The sequence below is a fragment of the Hipposideros armiger genome, unplaced genomic scaffold (assembly GCF_001890085.2).
Source record: "Hipposideros armiger isolate ML-2016 unplaced genomic scaffold, ASM189008v1 scaffold_202, whole genome shotgun sequence".
In the NCBI taxonomy this organism is placed as follows: domain Eukaryota; kingdom Metazoa; phylum Chordata; class Mammalia; order Chiroptera; family Hipposideridae; genus Hipposideros; species Hipposideros armiger.
In genome coordinates this window covers 2640037-2664774 of record NW_017731552.1, presented here as the reverse complement: position 1 = coordinate 2664774, position 24738 = coordinate 2640037, and the positions used below count along the sequence as shown (strand labels likewise).

Sequence of the window (24738 nt, the reverse complement as noted above, 5' to 3'; positions counted from 1 at the left end):
ATTGGGTTGTCGGAAAAGTCATGACGCATTTTTGCAACGAAAAACATAGAAAACATATGTCATGACTTTTCCGACAACCCAATATTTGTAAGTGCACAGCTGACTGGCATTAAGCGCACCCACATTGCTGTGCGACCATCTCCACCACCCATCTCCTGGACTTTCTCATCTTCCCAAACCGAAATCTGTCCCCTTTAAACCCTCCCCCAGCCCCTGGCACCACCATCTACTTTCTGTCTCTATGAGTCTGACTCCTTTAGGAACCTCCTATGAGTGGAATCACACAGTGTTTATCCTTCTGTGTCTGGCTTATCTCACTGAGCATCATGTCCTCAGGGTTCATCCATGTTGTACCATGCGTGTCAAAATTTTCTTCCTTTTGAAGGCTGAATAATATTTTAGTATATGGATGGACCACACTTTGTTGGTGTATTCATCTGCCAATTAAAAACCTAACTCATTACTTAAAAATATATATTTATTTTGGAATAACTATACAATCACCAGAAGTTGCCAAAATTGTACAAAGAGGTCTTGTGTACACTTTACTCAGTTTTCTCCAATGATACATCTTATGTAACTATGCAATTTCAAAACCATCAAATTTACATTGATATGATCTACAGACCTTACTCAGATTTCAACACTTTTTACATTCATTCATGTGTGTCTGCAATTTCTTCACATATGTAGATTTATGTAACCACCTCCAGAATTATAAAGCTTAAATCTATTTGTTTTTAAAAAGAAAATTTGTAGCCCTGCCATGAATGACAAGTGAGATATGGCCAGCCTTAAGACAAGCTTATTTAAAAACAAATACAATGCTGCAGGTGGGCTTATTGAGATGAGCAGCCGCTGAGCTGCCCAGCTGCCTGGTTGGCCTTGGAGCTTAGCTAGCTGCGCCCTCCACAACTAAGATTGAAGGACAATAACTTGGATGTTCCCCTTCCCCAGTTCCCCAACACTGTATCCCTTCCACAATTCCCCAATAAAATAATTTAAAAAAACAACAACAATGTCACAATATTCCAGCTGGATACTGTTGAAGGGCCTTTTAGCAAGGACGGGAGTTAAGTGTCAAGAGGCCTAAACAGATATTAGCACTAACTGAGCCCCTCTCCTCCAACTATTGAGAATTGGAAAGGGAGTGGATTACTTGCCGCATAGTTCAGCGATTCCCAATGCCGGTCCACGTATCACCCCAAATTATCTTCCTAGGGAAACACTATCAGCTCATTAAATCTTCACAAAAACCCTAAGAATGAAGTACTATTATTATTCCCATGTTACAGGTGAGGAAACTCAGGCTCAAAGAGGCAAAGTGGCTTGTTCCACTCTTACTTCCCAGCTGTATGACCTTTGGTAAATTGCTTAACTTCTCTGGGCTTCAGTTTCCTCCTAGTGACCTAGAGATAACTGTAGTTTGTCTCCCTTAGAGTTGTTAAGAACATTAAATGAGATAATATTGTATGTTGAGCCCTTAGAAAAGAGCCTGGCACTGGTAGGTAGTTGATAAAAGTTTGCCATTATTGTTACTATTCCTATAAGGTTGCCTTAAAGTTTAAAGTCAGCTACAATAAGAAAACCTATTACCATTTATCACAGGGCCCACTCTGAGTCAGACAGTGAGCTAAGTCCTTAACTTGTCTTATCTCTGTGTGCTTTCATAACAGTGAGGTCTATTACATCCCTCCCCATATTACAGGTAAACAAACTGAGGCACAGAAAGGTGAATTCACTTGCCCAAGGTCACACAGCTTAGGAAGGGGAAGAACTCAGATTTCAAACTCAGGCCTTGTCTGACTCTAAAACCAGAGCTTTCCGCAGCCCTTGGAAACCAGAACCAGGGACCCCAGACCTGGAACTCTGCAGACTCTTCCCCTTATGGGGGCTTTGAAGGTGGCCCCTGGTAGAATTTGGGACTCTGTAGGCATATGAGATTTTGACTGCCCAAGAAAATGGCTTCAATCTAGTCCAACCTCCCATAGCACAGACAGGAAGACTGAGGCTCCCAAAAGAGAGTTGACTGGGCAAGGTTACGTCGGAGGACTCAAAGGGAGCTGAGCTGAGCCCACCAGAGTGGCCGTGCAGCTGTTTGCCACTGATATGGGAAGCAACAGCATGGCACTTTGATGGTGTAGAGGTGGTAAAACTGAATGGTTAAGAGCGTGGGGTCTGGACTCAGCCAGGCTGTTTTCACATCTTGGCATTACCACCTTGCATGCCCTCAGCAAGTGACTTTGCTCTCTCTGCCTCAGTTTGCTTATTTGTACAATGGGAATAGCAAGGACATTCATCTCAGTGAGCTCATTATTATTGTTATTTTAAATTATGCTGTGTTCTAACACAGTCCCCCTGACTCCCACTCCTAGTGTGCAGGAATGGGAGGCCCCCTACAGACCCACTCCCTTCCCGCCTGGATGGTGCCAGCCCCTCTGCTTATGCCCAGGGCGGCCACCACCGCACTGCCAGGTGGCCCTGGTGCAACTGGGGAGCTGCTCAGCAGGTTTTTCCTCTCGGCTTGCCATGGGGCACCAAGCTGTCTTCCCCTCGCCTCACCCGAGCCCAGCCCTACTAGGCTCGCAAGCTGCTCTCTGCCAGATGCAGCCAAGGGCAGCGGGCACTGCGTCACCATGCCCAGCATCTTCGCCTACCAGAGCTCTGAGGTGGACTGGTGCGAGAGCAACTTCCAGCACTCGGAACTGGTGGCCGAGTTCTACAACACGGTGAGGGCCTGCCGGGCGGGAGGGCTGGGTGGTGATGGAGTCTCACTACGCCTGGGTTCAAAGCCAGGCTCCTCCACATCCTCGCTGGGGAATCCTGTTTGAGTGGTTCGCACCTCTGAGCCTCAGTTGGCTCATCTGCCAGGCAAGGAGTGCTGGCTTTTCATTCATTATTTGTCTTTATTTGGCATCAGGCTCTGCAGTAGGTTTGGAAAGGCAGCAGTGACCAGGAAAAGAGTGACTCCAAGCATTTACAACCCAGGGTGATGGCATTGTAATGAGGGGCGCACAGGCATCTTTGGGGGGCCCAGAGGTGGCCCCTGAGCAAGCAGGGAGGGATGGATCAGGGAGGGCTTCCTGGAAGAGATGACTATGCCTGCTTTGTTCTCAGCTGTACCCCCAGCCCAGGGTGACCAACTCATCCCAGTTTGCTGGGAACTGTCCTGGTTTCAGCATTGTAAGTCCTATGTCCCAGGAGACCCCTCAGTTCCAGGCACACCAGGACAGCTGGTCATCCTTCCCCCAGCCCCTCCTATGGTGGTGGCCACACTAGAAGGGACCCCAAATCTTGGATGCCTACATGGCAATGGCATTTAACCAAAGCCTGAAAGATGCAAGCAGCCAAAGATACCTGTGGCTATGCTATCCTTGTGCAGGGTTCTGGGGACACCGCCGTGAACAAGGCAGGATGCTTGCCTTCCTGGAGCCTCTGGGATGGTGGGTAACTCAGGCAACGTGCTTTGCTCTGTGCCTTTCACATAGTAGGTGATCAGTAAATGGTGAGCAATGGAATTTTGCAAAGAATGGCCTTCATTGTTGCTTACTGTGTGCCTGGCATTGCACTAAACATTTGACATGAACAATCTCACTTAATCTTCACAATGACATTGGGAGTTAGGCACCCTATATTGTATGTAGAGTTAATCCCATTTTCCAGGTGAGGAAACAGGCTTTCAGGGAGGTTGAAGATATGCCCAGGGTCACCCTGGCACTTAGAGCTGGGATTTGAGTGAGGAGGGTCCAGGAGAGTTTTTTGGTGACTGGGGGAGGGGAAGCCCAGACCCAGAATGATCAGGTTGCTCTGACCCTGTTAGCTTTGACCTCATTGCTTCCCAGATCTGGAAGGCAGGAGGAGTTTGAAATTCAAGGGTAACCTGTGATCTTCTTGGCTCTTGTTCCTCATGACCAGAGACACTGACCCTTTCTGATCCTCAGCACTCTCACCTGAAAAATGGAAGGGGGCTGAACTGCTGATCCTTGGAGGTTGAGAAGAGGGTTTCAGGTTTTGGAACCTTCCTCTCTGCATTCCCTGGCAGCCCCTGTGGTCCAGAACATCCAGCCCACCCCACAGAAGGCGTGGAGAGAGGGCTGGCTCAGGTGTGGGCTCTGCCGGGTCTAGCCACACGCTCTCCCGCATTGCGTCCTTCAGCCCGTCTCTAAATGCAGTACACTGAACAACCCGCAGAGGGTCTCCAAGGCTGCAGGTCTCAAATGCTTTCTGTTCATGACACATATGAGATTTCTACACCATCATCACCCAGTACCTGCATTTCCAGATACTTATCAAACAGAAACAAACGTTTCACAAAGCAATACTTACCTTTCCCTGGTGGGAGCACACTTGGGTATTTTCTCTTCTCTTCTATCAAAAAGGCTCTAGCAGACAGGTTAGGGCATGAGGAACTGAGTTGTATTATAAAGGCTTTCCCCACGATGTCCTCCTCCCAAATATTTCTGAGCGTCCCAAACTCGTCACCATGGGGGTTAGCCAGATGGCTTTCTGGAGCCACCTGATCTCTGTAGAAATGGCTCAACCCTGTCAATGTAGCTGGAAAGCAGCCACAGGTGACATGTAAACAAATGAGCGTGGCCATGTGCCAATAAAACTTTATCTGTGGACACCAAAATGTAAATTTCATGTAATTTTCACATGTCACGAGATATTTATTGTTCTTTTCATTTTTTCGACCTTTTAAAAATTTCAACATCATTCTTAGTTCATCAACCAAACAAAACAAGACAGTGGGTTGGACTTGACACAAGGGCTGTGGTTTGCTAGCCTCTGATATAGTTACATATATAAAAAAAAAACCAGTCAAATAGAAAACAAGAAGATTTTTTTTTTCCTTTGGGTCTCTCAAATCAGGAATTAAAAATGAGTTTATTTTGTAGTGAATGTGAGCACACTCATTTTGCAGCTTCCTGTGGGCAATTTGACAACCTGTGTTGAGACATGGATTTACAAACAACCTCCCCCTGACTCATTGTACCTCTAGGAACTTTCACCAAAGAGATAATCCCAACAGATTGCAAGATTTATGTACAAAGTTATTTATATATGGAGTCATTTGTAATTTCAATAAGTAAATGGATAAATAAAAAAAGAGCCGTAACATTTTCACTATTCTGTGTAGGGTTGAATATACTCTGCTGAAACACTACGCAGCTATTTAAAAGCATGCTTTTGATCTAAAGATATAAATGAAAGAAAATATGTAGCAGAAATTTAAAAAAACCTATTCATGTGGATCTCATCATGATCCACTTAGGAGTCATGACATGTAGTTGGAAAGCACTGTTCTCTGGAGACTCTTTGGCTTTCTCCCTGCTCTGCTGGCAACTTCTGAGCCTGGGGTGGGGGGAGCCCAGCCCCATGTGGTCAAGGTATGGAAGAAGGAAGAAGGAAACATGACAGGACTCAGCACAGGTGATAGGAGGCTTCAGAGGAGGGCGCCTAAAAGCTGGGTTTTGAAAGATGAATAGGAGCTTGCCGAGTGGGATAGCAGCCAGGAAAAGAGCAGGAGCAGAGAAAAAGAATGTACTAAGTCGTGGAAGTAAAAGAGGGGCTGGCCAGCTTGGGAAAGAAGAAAGAATATATTTGTAGCTAGACTCTGGGTAGAGATGAAGATGAAAAGCTTGGAGTGCTTAGTTGGAGTTTTTGAAATGTATCTCATATTCATTGATGGACTCATTCATTCAACAAAAATGCTGTAAACCAACCTGTGCTGGGCGATGCTGGGATCCCAGAGAGGCTCAAGCATCCCAGGATGTGGACGGGGCTTTAGAATTAGAAATAGGTCCCCCAACCCCATGATTAGTTTGTGGCAAAGGGAGAAACAGGAACCGGAAAGGGGGGCGGTGGGAGGCATGAGGATGGGGCGTGAGGCCTCCGCTTGCTGAACAGGGAGGGGACCTCAACGCCGAAAGCATGAGTAGATGTTCTCTAAGGCACATGGGCAACGGGGATGGCATCTGCAGAAGTCTTGAGGTAAAGGAGAATAAGCTGGTGGCTTGAGCCAAAGCCCAGGCTGCCTTTGGGGGAGGGACCGAGGGTTACAGAAAAGGCTGGCTAAATTTCTAGGGGCCAAATCAGGTATGCTGGCAAAGGAGTGTGTGTCCCCTCGTGAGCGCACTGGGGAGCCATGGGTAGCTGTGAGTCATGGGAGAGTCCATGATGTGGGGGCAGCTGGGGCATGTGGTTAATTTCACAGACAGCCAGGAGAGCCAAGAAAGGATATCTAAGAGGAGCAGAGGTCAGGGCTGTGGGAGGGACAGGGGGAGAAGTCAAGGTGTGGGCTGTTCCAGTTTGCACCTGCTTGCTTTGGCCTGGTGGCCTCCTTCTGGGATGCTGACATCTTACGAGAGTTCCAAGTGGTGTGGGAAGGAGTTGCAAGCCCCCCCTCCCCTCCCAGCCCCCAGAGGCAGCTGTGCTGCTGAATTTTTCCCTGGGACCCTGCCAAAGCTTCCGAAGTTTCGAATTGCATCCTCTTCAGAAAGCTCTCTCTCAGATGCTTGGGTACAGAACAAAGGGATGGCATGGCTAGTGTGAAAACTGCACAGGCAAAGGCAGGGAGATAGGGATGAGTAGGAGTGGTTGGGGGGCTTCAGGGGGGAGGGTGTGTAGGGGGTGCCCGCCCTTCCAGCAGCCTTCCCACCTCCTCTTCCGATGGAGCCTTCTCTGCAGCTGGTGTCTGCAGTGTGGTGGTTCCCGTCCCTCTCCTATGAATGCTGTGTCACTCAAGTGGGAGACCTGCCCCTCTCTGGGCCCCTGGCTGTGACTGGCTGGCCCAGTGAGCTCTAAACCACACCTCCCTCCTCTACCTACCTCCTCATTAACATTTACAGCAACAGCAATTAATTTCAGGCACTTCTGGTCTGCCAGGCCCCGCAGAAGCCAGGAGGGCATGATGCCTGCCCTCAGGGAGGACGATGCCATTAACTGAATAATTGCACACATGAAACTGGTGATCATGCCCATGACACATCCCAGGTCCAGACTCAATAGGTCCCTCAGACCTCTTTTCCCCTTTGGAAAAACAGGCATTTGATGATCCCCACACTGCTGGTCTTGTGGGGCTGACAGAGGGATCTGATTGGAAGGGAAAATGACCCTTCATTTGACTCGTCATTCAATGAGAATTGATTGAGCCAGGCAGTGTTTCAGGCTCAGGGGACACAGCGGTGATCAAAACAGACAATAATGCCTGCCCTCGTGAGGCTGGTGTCCTGGTGAGGGAGGAGACAGACAATAAACAGAAGTGAGGGGTATAGGAAGGTGGTATGTGCTGGGGAAGAAAAACTCATTCATTCAGCAAATATGTACTGAGTACACATTCAAAAAGGGGGCAACTGTGGGATGCTAATAATAAGTGATTAAGTAATTTATAAGACCATGAAGAGGATGAAACAGCTATCGGACAACCCAAATGTCCATTGACAAATGAATGGACGAACACAGTGTGGTCCATCCACACACAGGAGTGTCACTCTGCAATGAAAAGGAGGGAGGCGCTGACACTTGCCACAATGTGGATGGACCTTGAACACACGGTGCTCAGGGAGAGAAGCCAGACATACAAGGCCACACAGTGTGTGATTCCATTTATGGGAAATTTCTAGAACAGGCACATCCACAGAGACAGAAAGTGGTTAGTGGTTGTCAGGGGCTGTGGGTTGTACAGTTACTTTTTGGGGTGATGGAAATGTTCTGGAATTATATATTGGTGAGGGTTGCACAACCTTGTGAATGGACTGAGACCCACCGATTTGTACACTTTAAAAGAGTGAATTTCATAGTATGTGAATTCTATCTCAATTAAAAAAAATAGAGAAATAAAAAAACCCCACAGCTCCTGGCACATCCTAAGCATTGAATAAATCAAAGCTATTATTAAGTAAACATAGCATGGAGAGATGCAAAAGTGTTAATTTTGTTTGAAATTTATTAATTTTATTTAATCCTCATAACAATTCTATGAAGTAGGTGCTTTGATTTTCCCCATTTTGCAGATGGGTAGATGCAGGCTCAGAGAGGTTATGTTTCCTTCCCAGGGTTGCACAGCGTGTAAATTGCAAGTGCACAAAAATTGCAAGCACTGGATGTTCCAGAGTGAAACCCAGGCTACCTGGTCCCAGAGTCTCTTGCTTACCCACAACGTTGTGAGGCCACTCAGTTATTGAGTGATTAATAATGAATTGTGTGCATCTTAATCCATGCAAGTAAGTCCTGTGCAGGGAGGGACTGTGGCTGGTGCTATTGCTCCATGCCCCCTGCCCAGTGCCAACATTAAATGGATGCAGACTGGGGCCCTGGACAGGTGACAGGGCCAGGTGTGGGTGGCAGTGGGGAGAGAGAGCGAGGTGGTCTTGGCCACGTTCACTGATTTCATTGATTCAGCAAACTTTTCTTGAGTGCCTACTGGCTGCCCAGGATGATAGGTGTTGGGGACACAGCTGAGGATAAAACAGGTTGTTTCTAGTCTTCAGGGAAGTCACAGTCCAGTGGGGAGGACACAGATGTTCAAGAATGAGGCAGTGGGATCCTCCAGGGAGCCAGTGGATCAGCAGGGAGACTATGGGTTGTGGGGGTGCAGTTTCAGCTCAGGTGGTTGGGGTAAATGAGAAAGGGGTGCTCCCTCTGCTTTTTCCCACGGCTGAGGTAGGGAGTCAGTTCAGGTCAATCTGTCTCCCTCCTTCCTTCTTTTTCCTCCCTTCTTCGCCCACTTCTTTTTCCCCTCCTTCTTCCTTTTATCCTCCCCTCCTTCTCTCCTTCCTTCCCTCCCTCCATCTCTCCTTCCTTTCTTCTAGCCTTAAGGTATTCAGCCACATCTATTTATCAGAGGCCCTGCTTGTGATAAAAAAAAGCAGATATTCTGCAGTAACAGCAACACGGTTGTAAACAGATGATTCAGCTCCTGTGCCAGGCACATGCGTGCATTATTCACATGTATCTTGGCATGTGTTATTCTCTACAAAAGTTTACTGAGCACCTACTGTGTGCCAGGCACCATTCTAGACACTGGAGGGTTCACAGCAGTAAACAAAACAGCCTAACTCCTGGCCCCGTGGCACTTAGTTCTCTAATCTTCACTGCGGTGCTCGGAGGTAGAGGAGGAAATTGGGGCACAGAATGTCCCCCAAACCCTGACTGGATACAACTTATAAAAGCAGGGACTTTGTTTTCAGGCATTTCTAAGGTCCTTGTGCACATAGTAGGCACTGAAGGATTAGTTATTGAGAAAAATGAATGAATGAATGAATGAATGAATGAATGAGAAGGCACCTGCTGGGGCTGGGGCTGGGACCCAGTGAGTCCAGAGCTTGAGGGCCAGGCTGATTCTGGACATGATCACGAATGGTGCCTTTCTTGCCTTGCCTTGCAGAGAGATTGGGAAACCAGGAGGCCCAGCCCTGGCGGGTAGGGAGGAGACCTTGGCATCTTCTCTGATGCTATCAGAGACTCTGGAGCCAGTTGGAGCTCATTAGTCATAGGCTCCGCCTGTTGCTCTGCCCTCATTCCGCACATTTGGGTATCACTGAAAAGTCCTGTCTTAGTTCTGCTCGCCCCTGAGCTTGAAGCAGCTACACACTGATAAGCCTGTTATTATTACTGCCTTCAATAACAACAGCAGCAGCTCGTACTATTTATTGAAGCGGGGAGGGGGAGGGGCCCTCCTCATCATCACCACCTATCTAGTCCTCCCGTCTTTCAAAACAAGTAAATCAAACTCTGAGTCCCCTGGAGCTTTGCAACATCAGAGAACTCACTCCGCCTCTCCGAGATTCAGTTTTCTCATTGACAAACAAGAACTAGAAAGCCGGATTTTGGGGTGTGTGCATGATTAAAAACAATCTCTGCAAGGAACTGAGGTAAAAAATTGAGAGAGTAACACTCATAGCTCCTTCTATCCAGAACTTTCTAGACACAACACCCTCTGTCAAATATTTTCACGCATGTGACAGGTGATCCACCTGAATCTGTTTTGAGGCCTGGTCCACAGGAAGCATTTATTGAGCATACTATATTCTGGTTCCTGAGGTTACAATGGAGAATGGAGAAGTTCTGTGTTCTCCAAGCCAGGTTTAGTGGGAGAGCCAGACAGTTGCAGAGCAGCTGGACCAGTACTGGGAAGGTGGGATTGGCACAAAGGAAGGCCACCTGACCCTGCCTTGGGGGATTGGGAAGTCTTTAGAAGAAAGTAATACCCAGGTGAGAGATGGACTAGTAGTTGGCCTGGCAAAGAAGGGTAGTGGAGAGCGAGAGTGTTCCAGGCAGTGGGAACAGCATGTGCAAACTCCTAGAGGTAAGAGGTAAGAGCAAGTGTGGCTCATTCAGAAAACCGAGTTATTCATTTCACCTGGATTATAAAGTTGAAGGTGGAGAGAGGTGAGTAATTGAAGGAGTTTGTAAGCCAAGTTTAAGAGTTTGGATTTTACTTATGAGAGTCATGGATGTGTTTTAAATGGAGGCTTTAGAGTTTGGGAAACTGGTTGGCTCATCATCTCTGGGTGTGTGTTGATATGCCCAAGGGCTGGTGTTTGGTTAAAGGTAGGGGGGACATCAGATTTGTTTGGGATTTTGCCTATTCAGTATCCATGGCTCTATTTTCCCTTAGGTAACCAACTGCTTCCCCCCTAATGGTTATGGTCTCAATGGGATGGTCAGTCAAGGTGTTCCCCCTCCTCTCGCCAGGGGTGGGATGTGGTCCAGGCTACACTGTCCAGAATTTGAATCTTTGGCTTGGACATAAGGATGGAACCTAGTTGTTTTCATTCACGTCCAAATTTGCCCCCTGAAGAGATTTGTCCGTTTGAGGGCCAGAGCTGTTCTAGTTTCTGATTTACCTTATTTCTGCAATTCCTTTGATTAATGAGCTCCCCACAATAGTTTAACTAATGATTAAATTAATTAACTATATACACATACATACTCACATATATCTATAATTACAGTGTAAGTTTACCAGAATCGTTTTCTGTTGCTTGCTACCAAAGAACTCTAGCTAATATACAAATGGTGATGATTTTGTTGGATTTAAGCAGTAGAAAGCTAGCTTAAGCAAAAAACAAAACCAACCAAGCAAACCCCTCAAAAATGCATTATAAAAATATTGAAATATTTTAGAAAGTGAAAAGATGAGTTGCTTGGGAAAATTGGGGCCTAGTGCAGGGCTGAAGGATTCAGTGGAAGGGGAACTACTGCCCTTGAGTGTTGGCTTTTACTCTTGACCTCATTTCCTTGTGGTGGCAAGATAGCTGCCGTATCTTAAACATCACGACAATATCCCAGGGCATCTCTAGAGAGTTGTCAACAGTGAGACTCAATTTTTGCGACCCCCAGGCTGTGTCTTCTTAAAGTTTCAAATCCCCCAAAGAGGAAATCTGATTGGTCCTGTTTGGGATAGGTGTGTACTCCAGTGGGGTAGGGGTAGATCTCATGATACAGACAGGACAAGTGTGGGAGGTACCTCTCTGTTCTGGGATAGCTGTTGTGAACTGGTGGCTGTTCCAGAGATGTGTTTGACCTTGTCCGTTGGTAGAAACCAGAGACCTTGGCATGGAAAATAAGAACGTGGGTGGGACCAGGGGCTGGGAAACCAGTTTGCCAAGGCTGGGTCCTCCAATTATTACTTTTGAGCTGGTTCCACCATGACCCAAGGAGAGCCGTGGGTTTCCCTAGAATCAGGAGGACACCTGCATTGGGAACCTGCACAGGTCCCCAGGCTCAGAGATGGTGACATTGCGTCAGGTGAATGATTTCCCACACCCATTACATTTTTGAGTCAGTATCCTTAAGACCAGGGTTCCAAGAAATAAGAGAGCCCCCTAGTTAACAGAGCATGGTTCCTTCACTAAGATGAGACACAGGCAGTTGAGGAGACCTTACAAGGGGAAGATTTTACTGGAGAAGGAAGGGTGTAATTGAGTGAACCAGCTGGCTGACCTCAAGTTGGCAGGTCAACAAGACCACGAGGACACTTGGCCATGAGCACATATGAGGTACTCACTGTGGCCCAGACATATGTGGGGGAACCTGTGAGGAGCATTGCAGTTCTGCATCAGCAACTAGGAACTTGGAACCATTGCAATTCTGGTGCAAATGTTCTTGTGACCTTAATTGTACTCATGAGGGCTGGAGACCTTTGGGTCAACAGCACAAAGGAGCAGTTGACATTATGCATATGTCACAAATGCATAAAAAGGGTTAGGGCATTGAAGTTACCTTCTGAAGGCCCCACAGCCCGTAACGGAGCATAGATCCAATCCCACATCACTTGGATCCTGAAGCCCATTAATTGGAAAGCTTTGGTTTCAAATGAAACACCCAACTAAAACCAGATTAAATAGAAAGGACAATATCTTATTTTAAAAAATGGAGGTCTGGACATAGATGGTTTTGGAATAGGTTAACTCAGCAGCTCAACATCATCGAAATACTTGGTTCTTGCCATCTTTCTGCTCTGCTATCCCTGGAGAAGTGGTTCTCACAATATTGTCCAGGGACCTCCTGGGGTCCCTGAGGTCCTGTCAGAGGTTCCTTGAAGCCTAAATTATTTTCATAATAATATGAAGATATCATTTGCCTTTTTTCAATCTGATTATCTCATGAGGATACAATGGACTCTTCCAGTGGCTACATGACATGTGATGAATCCATCTCTCTGGTGGCCAAGGGAATGTGTGCTGGTGTAGTCGTGTGTGTTGAAACTTTCTTGGATTCGATTTCTAATACAGTCAATCTTGATTGATGTAACTCACATAAGCAAAAGGTCTTTGAGGTCCTTGGTAATGTTTAAGAATATAGGAGGGTTTTTTTTTTTAAAGATTTTTATTGGGAAATTAGGGGGATGGGAATAGCGCTGGGGAATTGGGGGAAGGGGAACAGACAAGTTGCTGTCATTTTGTTCTTCAATCTAGTTGTGGAGGATGTTGCTTCACTGGCCCAAGTTGGCACCATCATTGCGCTCTTCCCGGGTGAGGCAGATCAGTCACCGGCTTCTGGACGGCCGCTCACTGTGGCTGCTAGCCACTCACGCTGGCTGCTGGCCGCTCACGCTGGCTGCTGGTTACACACGGTAGCCCATGGCAATCCACTGCCACAGGGACTGCAGCCCACGCCGTTGCCGGCGACTCACAGCAGCCCAGCTCCAGGTTGAGCTGTTGTTCAGCATCTTAGCTGTAGAGGGCAGTGTCACTGGCCCTCACATGTGGGATCCGAACCGGGGCCCTCTGGCATCCCAAGCGAGTTCTTAACCATCGCGCCACTCGGCCGGCCCTATAGGAGGGTTTTGAGACTAAAAAGTTTGAGAACCACTGTTCTCAAATATTTGTTTTTGCCCTCAGCCTAGTTTCCTCATGGCCGCAAAATGGCTGCCACATCTTAAACATCACAATGCTGTCCAAAGGCCTTTTCACTGGGCCTGATTTCAGTAAAGAGAACTTTTCCAGAAGTCCCTCATCAGACCTTCCATCATGTTTCATGGCCAGAATTATATCACATGTTTATTCCTCAATTGGTCATTGGCAATGGTGATGATTCATGCCCGAGGGCTAAACCTTGCTTCCCTGAAGGCTGTGTCCTCCTGATACTTGAACACAATTCGGATTTATTTAGCAAGGAAGAAAGAGGGTATATATAACTTAAGATATAGGTTCAGGCCGGCCGAGTGGCGTGTTGGTTAGGAGTTCGCTTGGGACGCCAGCTCTGTGCAGCAGGGCCCTGGTTCGGATCCCACATGAGGGCCAGTGACCCTCCCCTCTACAGCTAAGATGGTGAACAACAGCTCAACCTGGAGCTGGGATGCCGTGAGTTGCCGGCAACAGCTTAGGCTGCAGTGGGCTGCCATAAGCTACCATGTGTGGCCAGCAGCCAGCATGAGTGGCCAGCAGCCGGTGTGAGCTGCCAAGAGCCGCTGTGAGTGGCTGTCCAGAGGCCGGCAACCGATCTGCCTCACTCGGGAAGAATGCAATGATAATACCAACATGGACCAGTGAAGCGATGTCCTCCACAACTAGACTGAAGAACCAAAGAACAGCAACTTGTCTGCTCCCCTTCCCCAATTCCCCAACACTGTTCTCCTCTCCCAATTCTGCAATAAAATCTTAAAAAAAAAAAAAGATATAGGTTCAGTTGCATTTTGGTTCACAGGAAGTGACAGGAAGTGAAAGGCAAGCCTAAGCTGCTTATTAAGAACAGACCTAGAAGTAATAGATTCATTTACATTCCTACCCCATTGGCCAGATCGGGTCACAAGGGCACAGTACATTGCAAGGAAGGCTGGGAAATGTAGTCTTTAGCTGACGAACTGTGTGCCCAGCTAGAACTTGGAGGATACTATTTCTATAAGGAAAAGGGGGAGAATGTATGTAGAAGGTTAGTAGATAGTCTTTGTCACACTCATTGAATGAATGAACCTCTAGGATAATGGATGGAGTCACACGTCTACTGATGACTGGTTGTCAAGATCAGCTGAAAGGCTGACAAACTCTGGGATGATTCATTGCCTGGAGGGCAGGTGATTGACTGGCTAATGACTGAGAGTTTGGACTTAGGGGCAGCCCCCCTTTGCCTTTCTTGTCTGACACCCTTTCTCTGTTTCCTCCTCTTCTCCAGTTCAGCAATGTCACCTTCTTCATCTTTGGGCCTCTTATGATGTTCCTGATGCACGCCTATGCCCAGAAACGCTCCCGCTACATTTATGGTGTTTGTGTCCTCTTCATGGTCGTAGGTAGGTGGGAGTCTGTGATTGTGAGGCAGTGCTGGTGGTAGGCAGGGACACCCCTTGACCACCTTCCTTTGTCTCTTGCTGCAGGCCTGTTCTCCATGTACTTCCACATGACACTCAGCTTCCTGGGCCAACTGCTGGACGAGATCTCTATTCTGTGGCTGCTGGCCAGTGGTTACAGCATATGGATGCCCCGCTGCTACTTTCCCACCTTCCTAGGGGAGAACAGGTGTGGGGAGGCGGGGGGCCAGGGCTGGCCGTCTGGTGATCCTGTCGGAGCCCAGCTAGGTTCCTGGGTTGCCTCCCAGAGCACTCTTGGGGTCCTTGGAATCCCTCCCTTGACCACCCCAGGACTTTCTTCTGACCTTGCCTGACTTAACTGGGCTCCTAGGGACCCCTCCACTGAATGTACTTGGAACTCCTGGAATTCCTCTCAGAATTCCTCCCCTGATCCCAGCTGGATAGCCTAGGACCTTCTCCAGACCTTGTCTGAGCCCACATGGGGGTCCTGGGGCCCCATGCCTACGCTTAAGCCTACCTGGGCCCCCAGACCTCTCCCCTGAGCCTATCCCCTGAGCCTTCTGGAATCTTTTTAATCTGATCCTCCTGGGCCCATCTCGTGACCAAGAGCTCTCTCCTAACCCTGCTTAACCCACCTGAGCCTTCAAAAACCCTCCTCCTGACAGTCCCTGGGACCCCTGTAGTTCCTCCCTTAATCTCACCTGGGATCCCCTGAATCCTTGTCTGTCCACACCTGGGCCCCTGAAACCTTCACTGACACCTGGGCCTTGGGATTCTCTGCTGAGCCCACCTTTTTCTGAGTTCCATTGGGTTCCTTGGAACCCCTTCCCTTTTCTCATCCACCTCTGCCACGAGATCTCCATGTGACTCTGCCTAGTCCCCCAGGACCCTCCCCACCCCCCACCCCCACAGCTGAGCCCTTCTCCCTCCAGGCCCCAGTTCATCTGCCTGGTCGTCATCACCACCATGGTCAGTACCTTCCTGTCCTTCCTGAGGCCCACCGTCAACGCATATGCCCTCAACAGCATCGCTGTGCACATCCTCTACATCGTGTTCCAGGAGTACAAGAAGTGGGTGGTGGCTGCAGGGGCCGGGAAGGTGGCTCCCATACCCCCTAGAAACCTCCTCCCATACTTGCCAGGCACAGAGTTCAAGATCATCTATGAGTGAGGGGCAGGGCCAGGGTCTGAACCTAAGACTGTCTGACTGCAGACTTGTCCTTTTTTATTATGAACCCGCACATATATACAAGCAGAGAGTGTTGCACCCCAAACCTCCATGTGCCCACTAATCAGCCCCAACAGCCATCCACATTTTACCAACCTCCATTATATATTCCCCCCAGATTTCATATCATGACACCCATTAATTTTTCAGGATTTTAGTCTCCCAATAAAGAATTATTATTTTTTTAACCCATACTAGATCTTAGCAGGAAAGAGAGGAACTCTCGAATGGAGCTATTTGAGGAGAGTTGAATAAAAGGGTTATTTACAAAGGAGAGGGCAAGGTGTAGGAAAATCACTAGGGATCATTTAGAATCTCTGCTAATAAGAATGGGCTTCTGTGACATCAGAGACCTGGGGTGAGGGGTGATGGGAAGGAGTGATTACAAGAATCTGGAAGGAGAGAGCCTGCATAGAGGGAGGGTCTCCTTCGCAAAAGCTGTGACCTCCAGTTGTACTGATTGCAGTCAGCCTGAGCCAACTCCACAGAAAGGGAGTTCTGGAAATAAATCTAACATTACCTTCCCCTGCCTTTTGATTTTCTGCTGGTGATCCCCATGGGCCAACTCAACTGGAAGCAATTGGCCAATTCAAGTGGAAACCATTGGCCAACCCAACTGGAAGCCCTAGATCAAGGGAGCCCTTGGATTTGGTCCACACAGCTCAGTCCCTCTTCCCCTAGGGTAGAGGGCAGAGTGAAGAAGGGTAGGGAAGAATCTAGAGGGGCAAATGGAAGCTATGGCACACGCACTTCTAACAAAGTTAACATAGTTCCTTAAAATAGTATCTAATACTCAGTTCTTATTGACATTTACTCAGTTTCTCAAAGATCCTTCTTATACCTGGTCTTATTTCAATCAGGACCCAAACACAGTCCCTTAGGTCTTTATTTCATGACAGCCCCTTCCTTCCCCTTTGTTCATGCCTCTGATTTGATCACAGACAATTGGTCATTCGTCTTGTAGAACATCCCACCTTCTGGATTTGACTGACTGCTTCCTGTGGCATGTTTCCTTATTGTTGTTAGTTCCTGCACATTAATAGATAGACCTAGATTTAGGTTTAAATTGTTTTTTAGGCCAGAATATTTCATCTTGTTTTATCCCATTAGGGCCCCAGAATGAATGGCTGTCCCACATTTAGTGCTGATATGGTGGATCAGGGGATTTGGAAGGTGTCACCCCTGACCTTCATTATAAAGTTTTCCAGTGACCTTTCACCCAATGACTTCAGCAGCCCCTGCTGCCCCTGCCTCCATCCATGATCTCATTAGGGGTCAAGGAAGAGTGATTTGGAGATTCTATTATTCCTTCTGCATCAATTAGCTGGAGTTCTTCCATCAAGAAAGACTTGCTATTTTGCTTTTTTTTTTTTAAACTTTATTGGGAAACAGTGTGTTTTTTTGGGGAACAATGTGTTTTTTCCAGCACCCATCAGCTCCAAGTCAAGTTGTTGTCCTTTAATCCTAGTTGTAAAGGGCGCAGCTCAGCTCCAAGTCCAGTCGCCACTTTCAACCTAGTTGCAGGGGCGCAGCCCACCATCCCATGTGGGAGTTGAACTGGCAACCTTGTTGTTAAGAGCACGGGCTCTAACCAACTGAGCCATCCAGCCAAGAAGGACTTTTGCTCACCAACCTTGAAATACAGTTTGAACAAGAAAGACAGGGGAGATCATTGATTCTTTCTCCTTATTTATCAATTTCCAGAGTGATGAGTTGGTGCCTTAATCATCTCTAGTAGGTACCACTGAAATTGGTTTTGTTTTTAACTGTTATTATGAACTCAAGGAAGTTTACATCTCTGAAGTATTTTAATCCATTTAACCCTGTGCTATATTTTTAGCTTTGTATTTTGAAATAATTACGGACTCATAGCAAGTTGCAAAAACAGTACAGTGTCCTATATACCCTTTCCCCGGCCTCCCCCAGTGGCAGCTTCTTATGTGACAATAGTACAGCCTCAAAAGGAAGAAATTGACAAGGAAACAATACTGTTAACTAGACTGCAGACTTTATTCAGATCTCACCAGTTCTTGCTCATTATGCTTATTTTTTAATGTTCAGACTGTCTCATTTTAGGCTAGTGGGCAAGGCCTGTGCTTTTAACCATAAAGGAGTTAGTGCCTTATTAATCCTGGATATGCTGTTTCCTAAGGGACACTGGGTAAGCTCTGCTGTCAGGGAAACAGATTCTGAACCTTAGCTGTCCCAAGACACGGCCATCAGAGAATCACCCTCCCCCACACAGACAGGCACATTCTCATAGCACACAAACAAGGATTTTCAAACACTGACTCACAGGTACACGCCCCCCCCACCCCCCCAAAAAATAAACATAGAAGGGCTTGTTGGTTAAAAATTCTGCAATCTGACAACCCAGGTTCAGACCCCAGCTTTTCCCCTTACTAGCTCTGTAACCTTGGGGTGGGGTTGGGGCGTAAGTTAATGTCATGGGCCTCAGTTTTCTCATTTACAAAATGGGAATATTAGCTTTGTTGTGAGGATTGTTGTGAGTTTCTATATGAAGCACTTTTAGAACTGCGCCTGGCAACCTGTAAGTGCTCAGCAAATATTAGCGATAAGCACAAATGAGGCCCCGTGCTCCTGGCACCCTGAATCCATCCCTCCTCCCAGCCTCATCTCCATGATGGAGGCATTTCCCATCAGCCCCTGCAGGCTCTACTCTTGGAGTCAGGCTCTCATCTCCCTTCTTCCCTCCGTAGGACCAACAATAAGGAGCTTCGGCATCTCATTGAGGTTTCTGTGGTTTTGTGGGCTTTTGCATTGACCAGCTGGATCAGCGACCGCTTCCTTTGCAGTTTCTGGCAGCAGATTAATTTCTTCTACCTGCATAGCATCTGGTAAGCACCTATCCTGTTGTCTGGGGCCCCAGGCCAGAATGCCAGAGCTTGGAGCAGCAGCCTGGGGACAGAAAGTGTAGGCACAGATACTGGGTCTTGTGTATGTGGGTGGGTGGGTGACTGGCTATAGTCATGGGGTCAGTTCCAGAAAGTTTCTTTGGACTTTGGATGGTCAGGATCCATGAGAAGTAAGGAGAGGACCCAGGTGGGGCTGGGGGCATCCAGCTGGCTGTAGGGGGCATCCTGCTGTGCCCTCACTGCCCTCTCCCTGCACCCTACAGGCATGTGCTCATCAGCATCACTTTCCCTTATGGCATGGTCACCATGGCCTTGCTGGACGCCAGGTATGAGATGCCGGACCAAACCCTCAAAGTCCGCTACTGGCCTCGGGACACTTGGCCTGTGGGGTTGCCCTACGTGGAAATCATTGGTGACCACAAGAACTGCTGAAGTCTGCCTGTTTCTTGACTACCCAGCCACCTGCCAACTCACCTGTGTCTTGAGGAGAGAGGCCTGGATGAGAAATCTGAAAGATGCTCACAGTTCCTTCCTCCAGCTGCCTTTTCCCATCCTTGTTCTGCACGGCCTCACCCCAAGGCAGGGCATGGACCACGGCCTCTCTGTGCAGCAGTCTGATGACCCTGAGGGGATGCAGGCATAGCTCTCCTCCACGACCTGCCCCTTTCTCTTCCATTCTTCCTGTGCGTTTGCTGCTTCCTCATTGTCACAGGACCTGGTGGAGCCGATTCACCAGGTGCTGTGATTACGTGGCATCTACTGGGAATGACTTCAGGCAGAGGCTCAGTCTATGGGTGCCTTACTAATAGTGGCGGTCACTATCAGACTCTTTGAACCTGTCTTTGGCCATGCACTGTCCCTGGTACTTGGGGGCCATCCCAGAGAATGGGTGTGTTTTCCAGTCACCTCGTTCTACCCTCATTCACGCCTGCAGAGACCCTGCAGGCCCTCACACACACTCACACATGGACTTGTCTGGCCATCTCACTGGTTGACAGTGGAGCGACCACCTGGTTGCTGGATGGGCGTCTGGGTGCTGCTGGGGCATCAGAAGGGGAGCTGGGGTGGCCAGTACAGACTCTCAAAGTGAGGGAAGGAGGGGAGGATGTTTTTCATGGTGGTTAAAAGCACAGGGCTTGGAGTCAAGAGACTTAAGTTTGAATCCTGCGCCATCATTTCTCAGTTGTATAATCTGGTGGGAGTGATCTTTCCTACCTCTGAAGCTCAAGTACCTTGTCTGTAAAGTGGAAATATTCCTTCTTTCATGGGATTTCTGTGTGAATAAAACAAGATGATCTGTGTAAAGTGCTTAGCATGGAGTCTGGCAAACATCCATCCATCCACTCATTTTTAATTTTATTTTTTAGAAATATATATATACACACACACACACACACACATTGGGGAACAGTGAACAGTGGTGTTCTTTTTTTCCAGGACCCATCAGCTCCAAGTCGAGTAGTTGTTTCAATCTAGTTGTGGAGGGCGCAGCTTTGTCATCCACCCATTTTTAAATTTATCCATCCGTCCGTCTGCCTGTCCATCCATCTGTTCATCCATCCATCCATCCATCCATCCATCCATCCATCCATCCATCCATTATTCATCCATCATCCATCACCTAGTATCCTCCCATCTATCCATTCAACTCACTGTTATTTATCCCTCATTCATCCATCTATATTTAGCTATTCATTTATCCACCCAAATCATTTTATCATTCTTCCATTCATTCCACCTATACATTGAGTGTCTACTATATTTCTTCCACCAGCCGCTGGGGATACAAGACAACAAAGACATGCAAAGTCTCTGCCCTAATGAGGAACACAGGTCAGACAAATAAAAAGACACACCAACAAGACAATTCCAGGCACCGGGTGTGGGCTTCCTAAAAGATAAAGCACAATGGTGTTCTGGAGAACCACAGGGTGTTGGAGCAGCCCTTTTAAATGGAAGGTGAGTGGGGATTGCACTTTCCAGCTGAGACCTCAATGGGAGAGGAAACTGGCCATATTAGAGCTAGGGACAACCATTCTGGGCAGAGGAAATGGCAGATGTGAAACTCCTGGGGTGCGAATGCACTGGAACAACTGAAAAAAAAGCTGTTGCTGGAGCTTAGTAACCAAAGGAGGGCACAGAGTAAGAGGTTCTTAACCTAGGGGTCCTGGATGGGTTTTAGTACCCATGCACCATTTGATATCCTCTGCAAAAGATGTGTGTCAAGGGATGTTATCTGGGTCCAGGAGTGCCTTGCTCCAAACGGAGTAGAGGCAAGCCCTCTGGCCCACTGGAGAGATGGGGAAATTAAAGAGGAGGTGCTACTCATATTTACTGAGTGGCTACCATGTGCTCTATGCCCATGACACATTATTGAACCTAATACCCCTCCCACACCCCTTTAGACAGACAGAGAGGGCAAGCAATGTGACCAGGGCCACACAGCCTGATATGATCCAGCAATTCCACTCATAGGTATATACCCAAAAGGATTGAAAACAGATATCCGGACAAATACGTGTACAGAAATGTTCATAGAAGCACTATTGACAAGAGCCAAAGGGTCGAAAAACAAACATCTGACAATGGATGAGCGGATAAATAAAATGTGGTGTATCATACAATGGAATATTATTCTGCTATTAAAAAGAGTGAGGCACTGACAACTTGCTACAACATGGATGGACCTTGAAAACACAGTGCTCGGTGAGAGAAGCCAGACAAAAAAGGGCACATAGTGTGTGAATCCATCCACATGAAATGTCTAGGAACAGGCAAATTCATAGAGACAGGAAGCAGATTTGTGATAGGAGCTGAGAAGAGGGAATGGGGAGTGACTGCTAAGAGGTACAGGGTTTCCTTTTGTGGTGATGAAAATATTCTGGAACTAGATACAGGTGGAGGTTGCACAACATTGTGAACGTTCTAAATGCCACTGAATTGTACACTTTGATTCAGTTAATGGTTAATTTTATGTTATGTTATGAATTTTACCTCAGTTAAAATTTAATAAAGATCACAGAGTTACTCTCTGTTGGTCTTAGGTCATGCCCCCTCCCCCCCACTCCGCCCCCGGCCCATCCCAGTAGCCAGCCAGAGGGATGCAGTTCATTGATTGGTCAGGCCCAGCCACGGGCTTCCTGGGGGGTGGGAGGTGAAGGGGTTAGCTGGCAAAAGCCCCACTCTGATTGGTTTGAGAGAGGATTTATGAGTGGACAAGTGGGCGCTGAAGCCCTCCCTCAAGCCTTGTGTCCTGTCATGAGTTGACATTCTCCCCGAAGGGCTTCCATTTAAAAATTCATACAAAGGTGTCTTACAGGCTCATATTGGCCTTGGGAGGAGCCCTCAGATCAGGGATTGTTGCCAGGAAAAAAAAGGGGGGGGAGGGGAATTATGCTAAGAGAGAGAAAATTGCAATGTCCAGTGTACTGCCATTTTCTGGGGAAATACCTTGTTGTACATAATTTTATTTGGCTCCAAACCCATTTATGGCTCCCCATTGCCTATTGGATAAGGGTCCAATGCCCCATTGTTGACAGTCAAAGTATGCTCTGAATAGAAGTTAATTTGGGGTAGGTCTCCAACTGGCCACTGGGCTCTGCTCCAGCTTGGTCATATTCAGTATTGCCATGAGTGGCTGTATGTACATTTGTAGCTAGCAGAAAACTGTGCTGAGTACATTTGTTGCTGGCAAGAAACTGGGAGGTACAGGGAACCTGCTGGAGGCCAGAAAGAGGATTCCAAAAACACATCTTGAAAGGCTGAACTATCTACAGAGTGAAAGGTGAATAATGCCAAGTCCTCCCTTTGGGTGCAAACAAACCTCACCGCTAGAGTGTGATAGAGAGCTAAATGTAGTAGCAGTTCAGTTCAGACAGGAAGTTAGACTATGTTCAAAATGTTACTTTCTAGCTGTAGGACTTGGGGCCACTTAGATCCCCTCTGTGTATCAATTTCATTGTTTGTAACACGGAGATAACATGTATCAATCATGCATTCTGCCAGATACTCAAATTACTATTTGCTTTATGTTTTTCTTTAACTTTACTCCCTTTGCTCACACTGATGTGTTTAAATAGGAAACATTGTGTCACTTCAAGAAGTCATTTGTCATAGATCAAAAATAATCATAAAACTAGATACAGTAACAACAAAAAGTGTTATTCAGTGATTCCTAGCCCAGTCTTCAAGTTACAATCTCCAGCTGAATTTTAAGAAAAGGGGCTCTTCGCAACAATTGTAGCTTAAAAGTTCTTCACTGCAAGCTTCCTTAAGAGACGAAGTGCTACTCCCCTCTCCCCCATTTTTGTCCGTTTACCTGGGACAGTGGTTTTGAAAATTGAGTAAGTTACAGAATCATGTGCAGAACTGGTTAAACCAAAACTCTGGGTGCTACCATGCACCCAGAGCTTCTGATTCCATAAATATAGGGAGAAAAGAATTGGCATTTTTAACAAAGTTCCCAGGTGATGCTGAGCCTGACCACACAGAACCACTGACCTACTTATACCAAGTTATACGATTAAAAAAATACTAGAGTTGTCTTGACATTAAAGTTGCTGCTAGTTTCTTAGCATGATCTCCATCCACTCCCCCCATTCCACATGTCCTGCCCTAGATTAAAAAGTACAGTGTATGTATGATAGCGATCTGTTCTTCTTCAGAGTTTTTGTCTGGATTTACTGACAATCCAAAGTTATTGATTTTCCTGCGTTGTTCTTCAGCGCAAAGTGCCAGCCCCACCACCTAATGAATACTTGCCTGACACTTAAATGTGAGGTGGAGGGGGGAAAAAACCACCCAAATAATAACAAAAATTTATTTTTAATTATAAGAAAGAATTTTAGTAACTGCACAAGGATCCCCAAATCATAGGCAGAAGTCCTAATGTCCGAGAGACAGGTGACTTACAAGATCCTGAAAAAGATGGAGGGATGTGTCTATCCATCTAAATAGTTTATAAGTAACTGTGAAATTATAAGATCATGGATAAATTAAAAAATCGCTTTTTGGAGGGCTTAGTATTATAAATTTCGTGGATAAAATGAGACCTCTTGATCATTTTAATGTAGCACGACTTCAAATTTGCATCATTCAAATTATCATCAACTACAATAGCATCACACCCTATTATGACTGGCCCCATTTTACAGATGCACAAACTGAGATTCGGGGAGAAACAGTTGATCAGGCTTGTCATGGCGCAGACCCAGGATTGGAAAATTAACCTGCAGTTCCAGAGCCTGGGGCTAGTTCCGTCACATAGTAGCAGCACGCGGCCAGGAAACAAAGGTGTCCCTGGGGCTCCCTCTCTAGAGCTCGAACCGGTCACCTCAGCTCCAGCCCGGGAAGGTTCGGCCCGAGAGGCTCCGGCCACCAAGCAGCGCCCCCTACGGGCCGCAGTGAGCAGGCGCGGCGCGGCGCGCCCGTCCCGCTCCCGCCCCCCTCCACGTGCTGCGCACACCTCGCGCTCTCTGCGCAGGGCTCGCCTCGCGCCTCCCTCCCTCCCTCCTCCCGCCCCTTCGGTCCGGGTGTCCCATTGGCTGAGGACTTCGTCCCTCCGAGAGCGGCCCGGCCAGCCTGCGCCAGGAAGGAAGTCCCGCCCTACAAGCGTCCTTCTGCGCTGTTGATTGGCCCAGGTGGCTGTCAGTTGGGGCGGCGGGCCCGACTCGGCGGCGGGGGCCCAGGGTCGGTGCGGGACCCGGGCTGGCGGTGGTTTCCGGTTCCGCGGGGCTGGCGGGCGGGCGGGCAGCCGGGAGCGGCGGCGGCGGCGCCTGACAGACAATGAGGGCGGCGGGGCGGCGCTGAGCGGCGGCGGCGGCGAGCGACGCAGGGCCCGGGGGCGGGGCTGGGCGCCAGCCATGGACAATCAGGTGAGGAGCG

At 47.7% G+C, this 24738-nt stretch overlaps 2 protein-coding genes across 5 annotated transcripts in view; both read left to right on the top strand.

Moving 5' to 3' along the window:
• Positions 1-2562: 2562 nt before the first annotated feature.
• ACER1 (alkaline ceramidase 1) lies at positions 2563-19398 on the top strand. The gene is made up of 6 exons (XM_019653376.1): positions 2563-2729; positions 14620-14734; positions 14819-14960; positions 15685-15822; positions 18700-18837; positions 19119-19398. Exons 1-6 carry the CDS (start codon positions 2637-2639, stop codon positions 19285-19287), a joined length of 795 nt encoding a protein of 264 aa, XP_019508921.1. The 5' UTR covers positions 2563-2636; the 3' UTR covers positions 19288-19398.
• A 5126-nt stretch (positions 19399-24524) lies between these two features.
• The window catches only part of MLLT1 (MLLT1 super elongation complex subunit), a 70224-nt gene continuing 70010 nt past the window's right edge, over positions 24525-24738 (top strand). For 3 of the 4 annotated variants that reach the window (XM_019653464.1, XM_019653463.1, XM_019653461.1), the window contains exon 1: positions 24525-24728. In XM_019653464.1, the coding sequence (XP_019509009.1) occupies positions 24717-24728 (12 nt within the window). In that variant the 5' untranslated portion in view covers positions 24525-24716. The remainder of the gene's footprint in view (positions 24729-24738) is intronic. The other variant, XM_019653462.1, reaches the window with a different exon arrangement.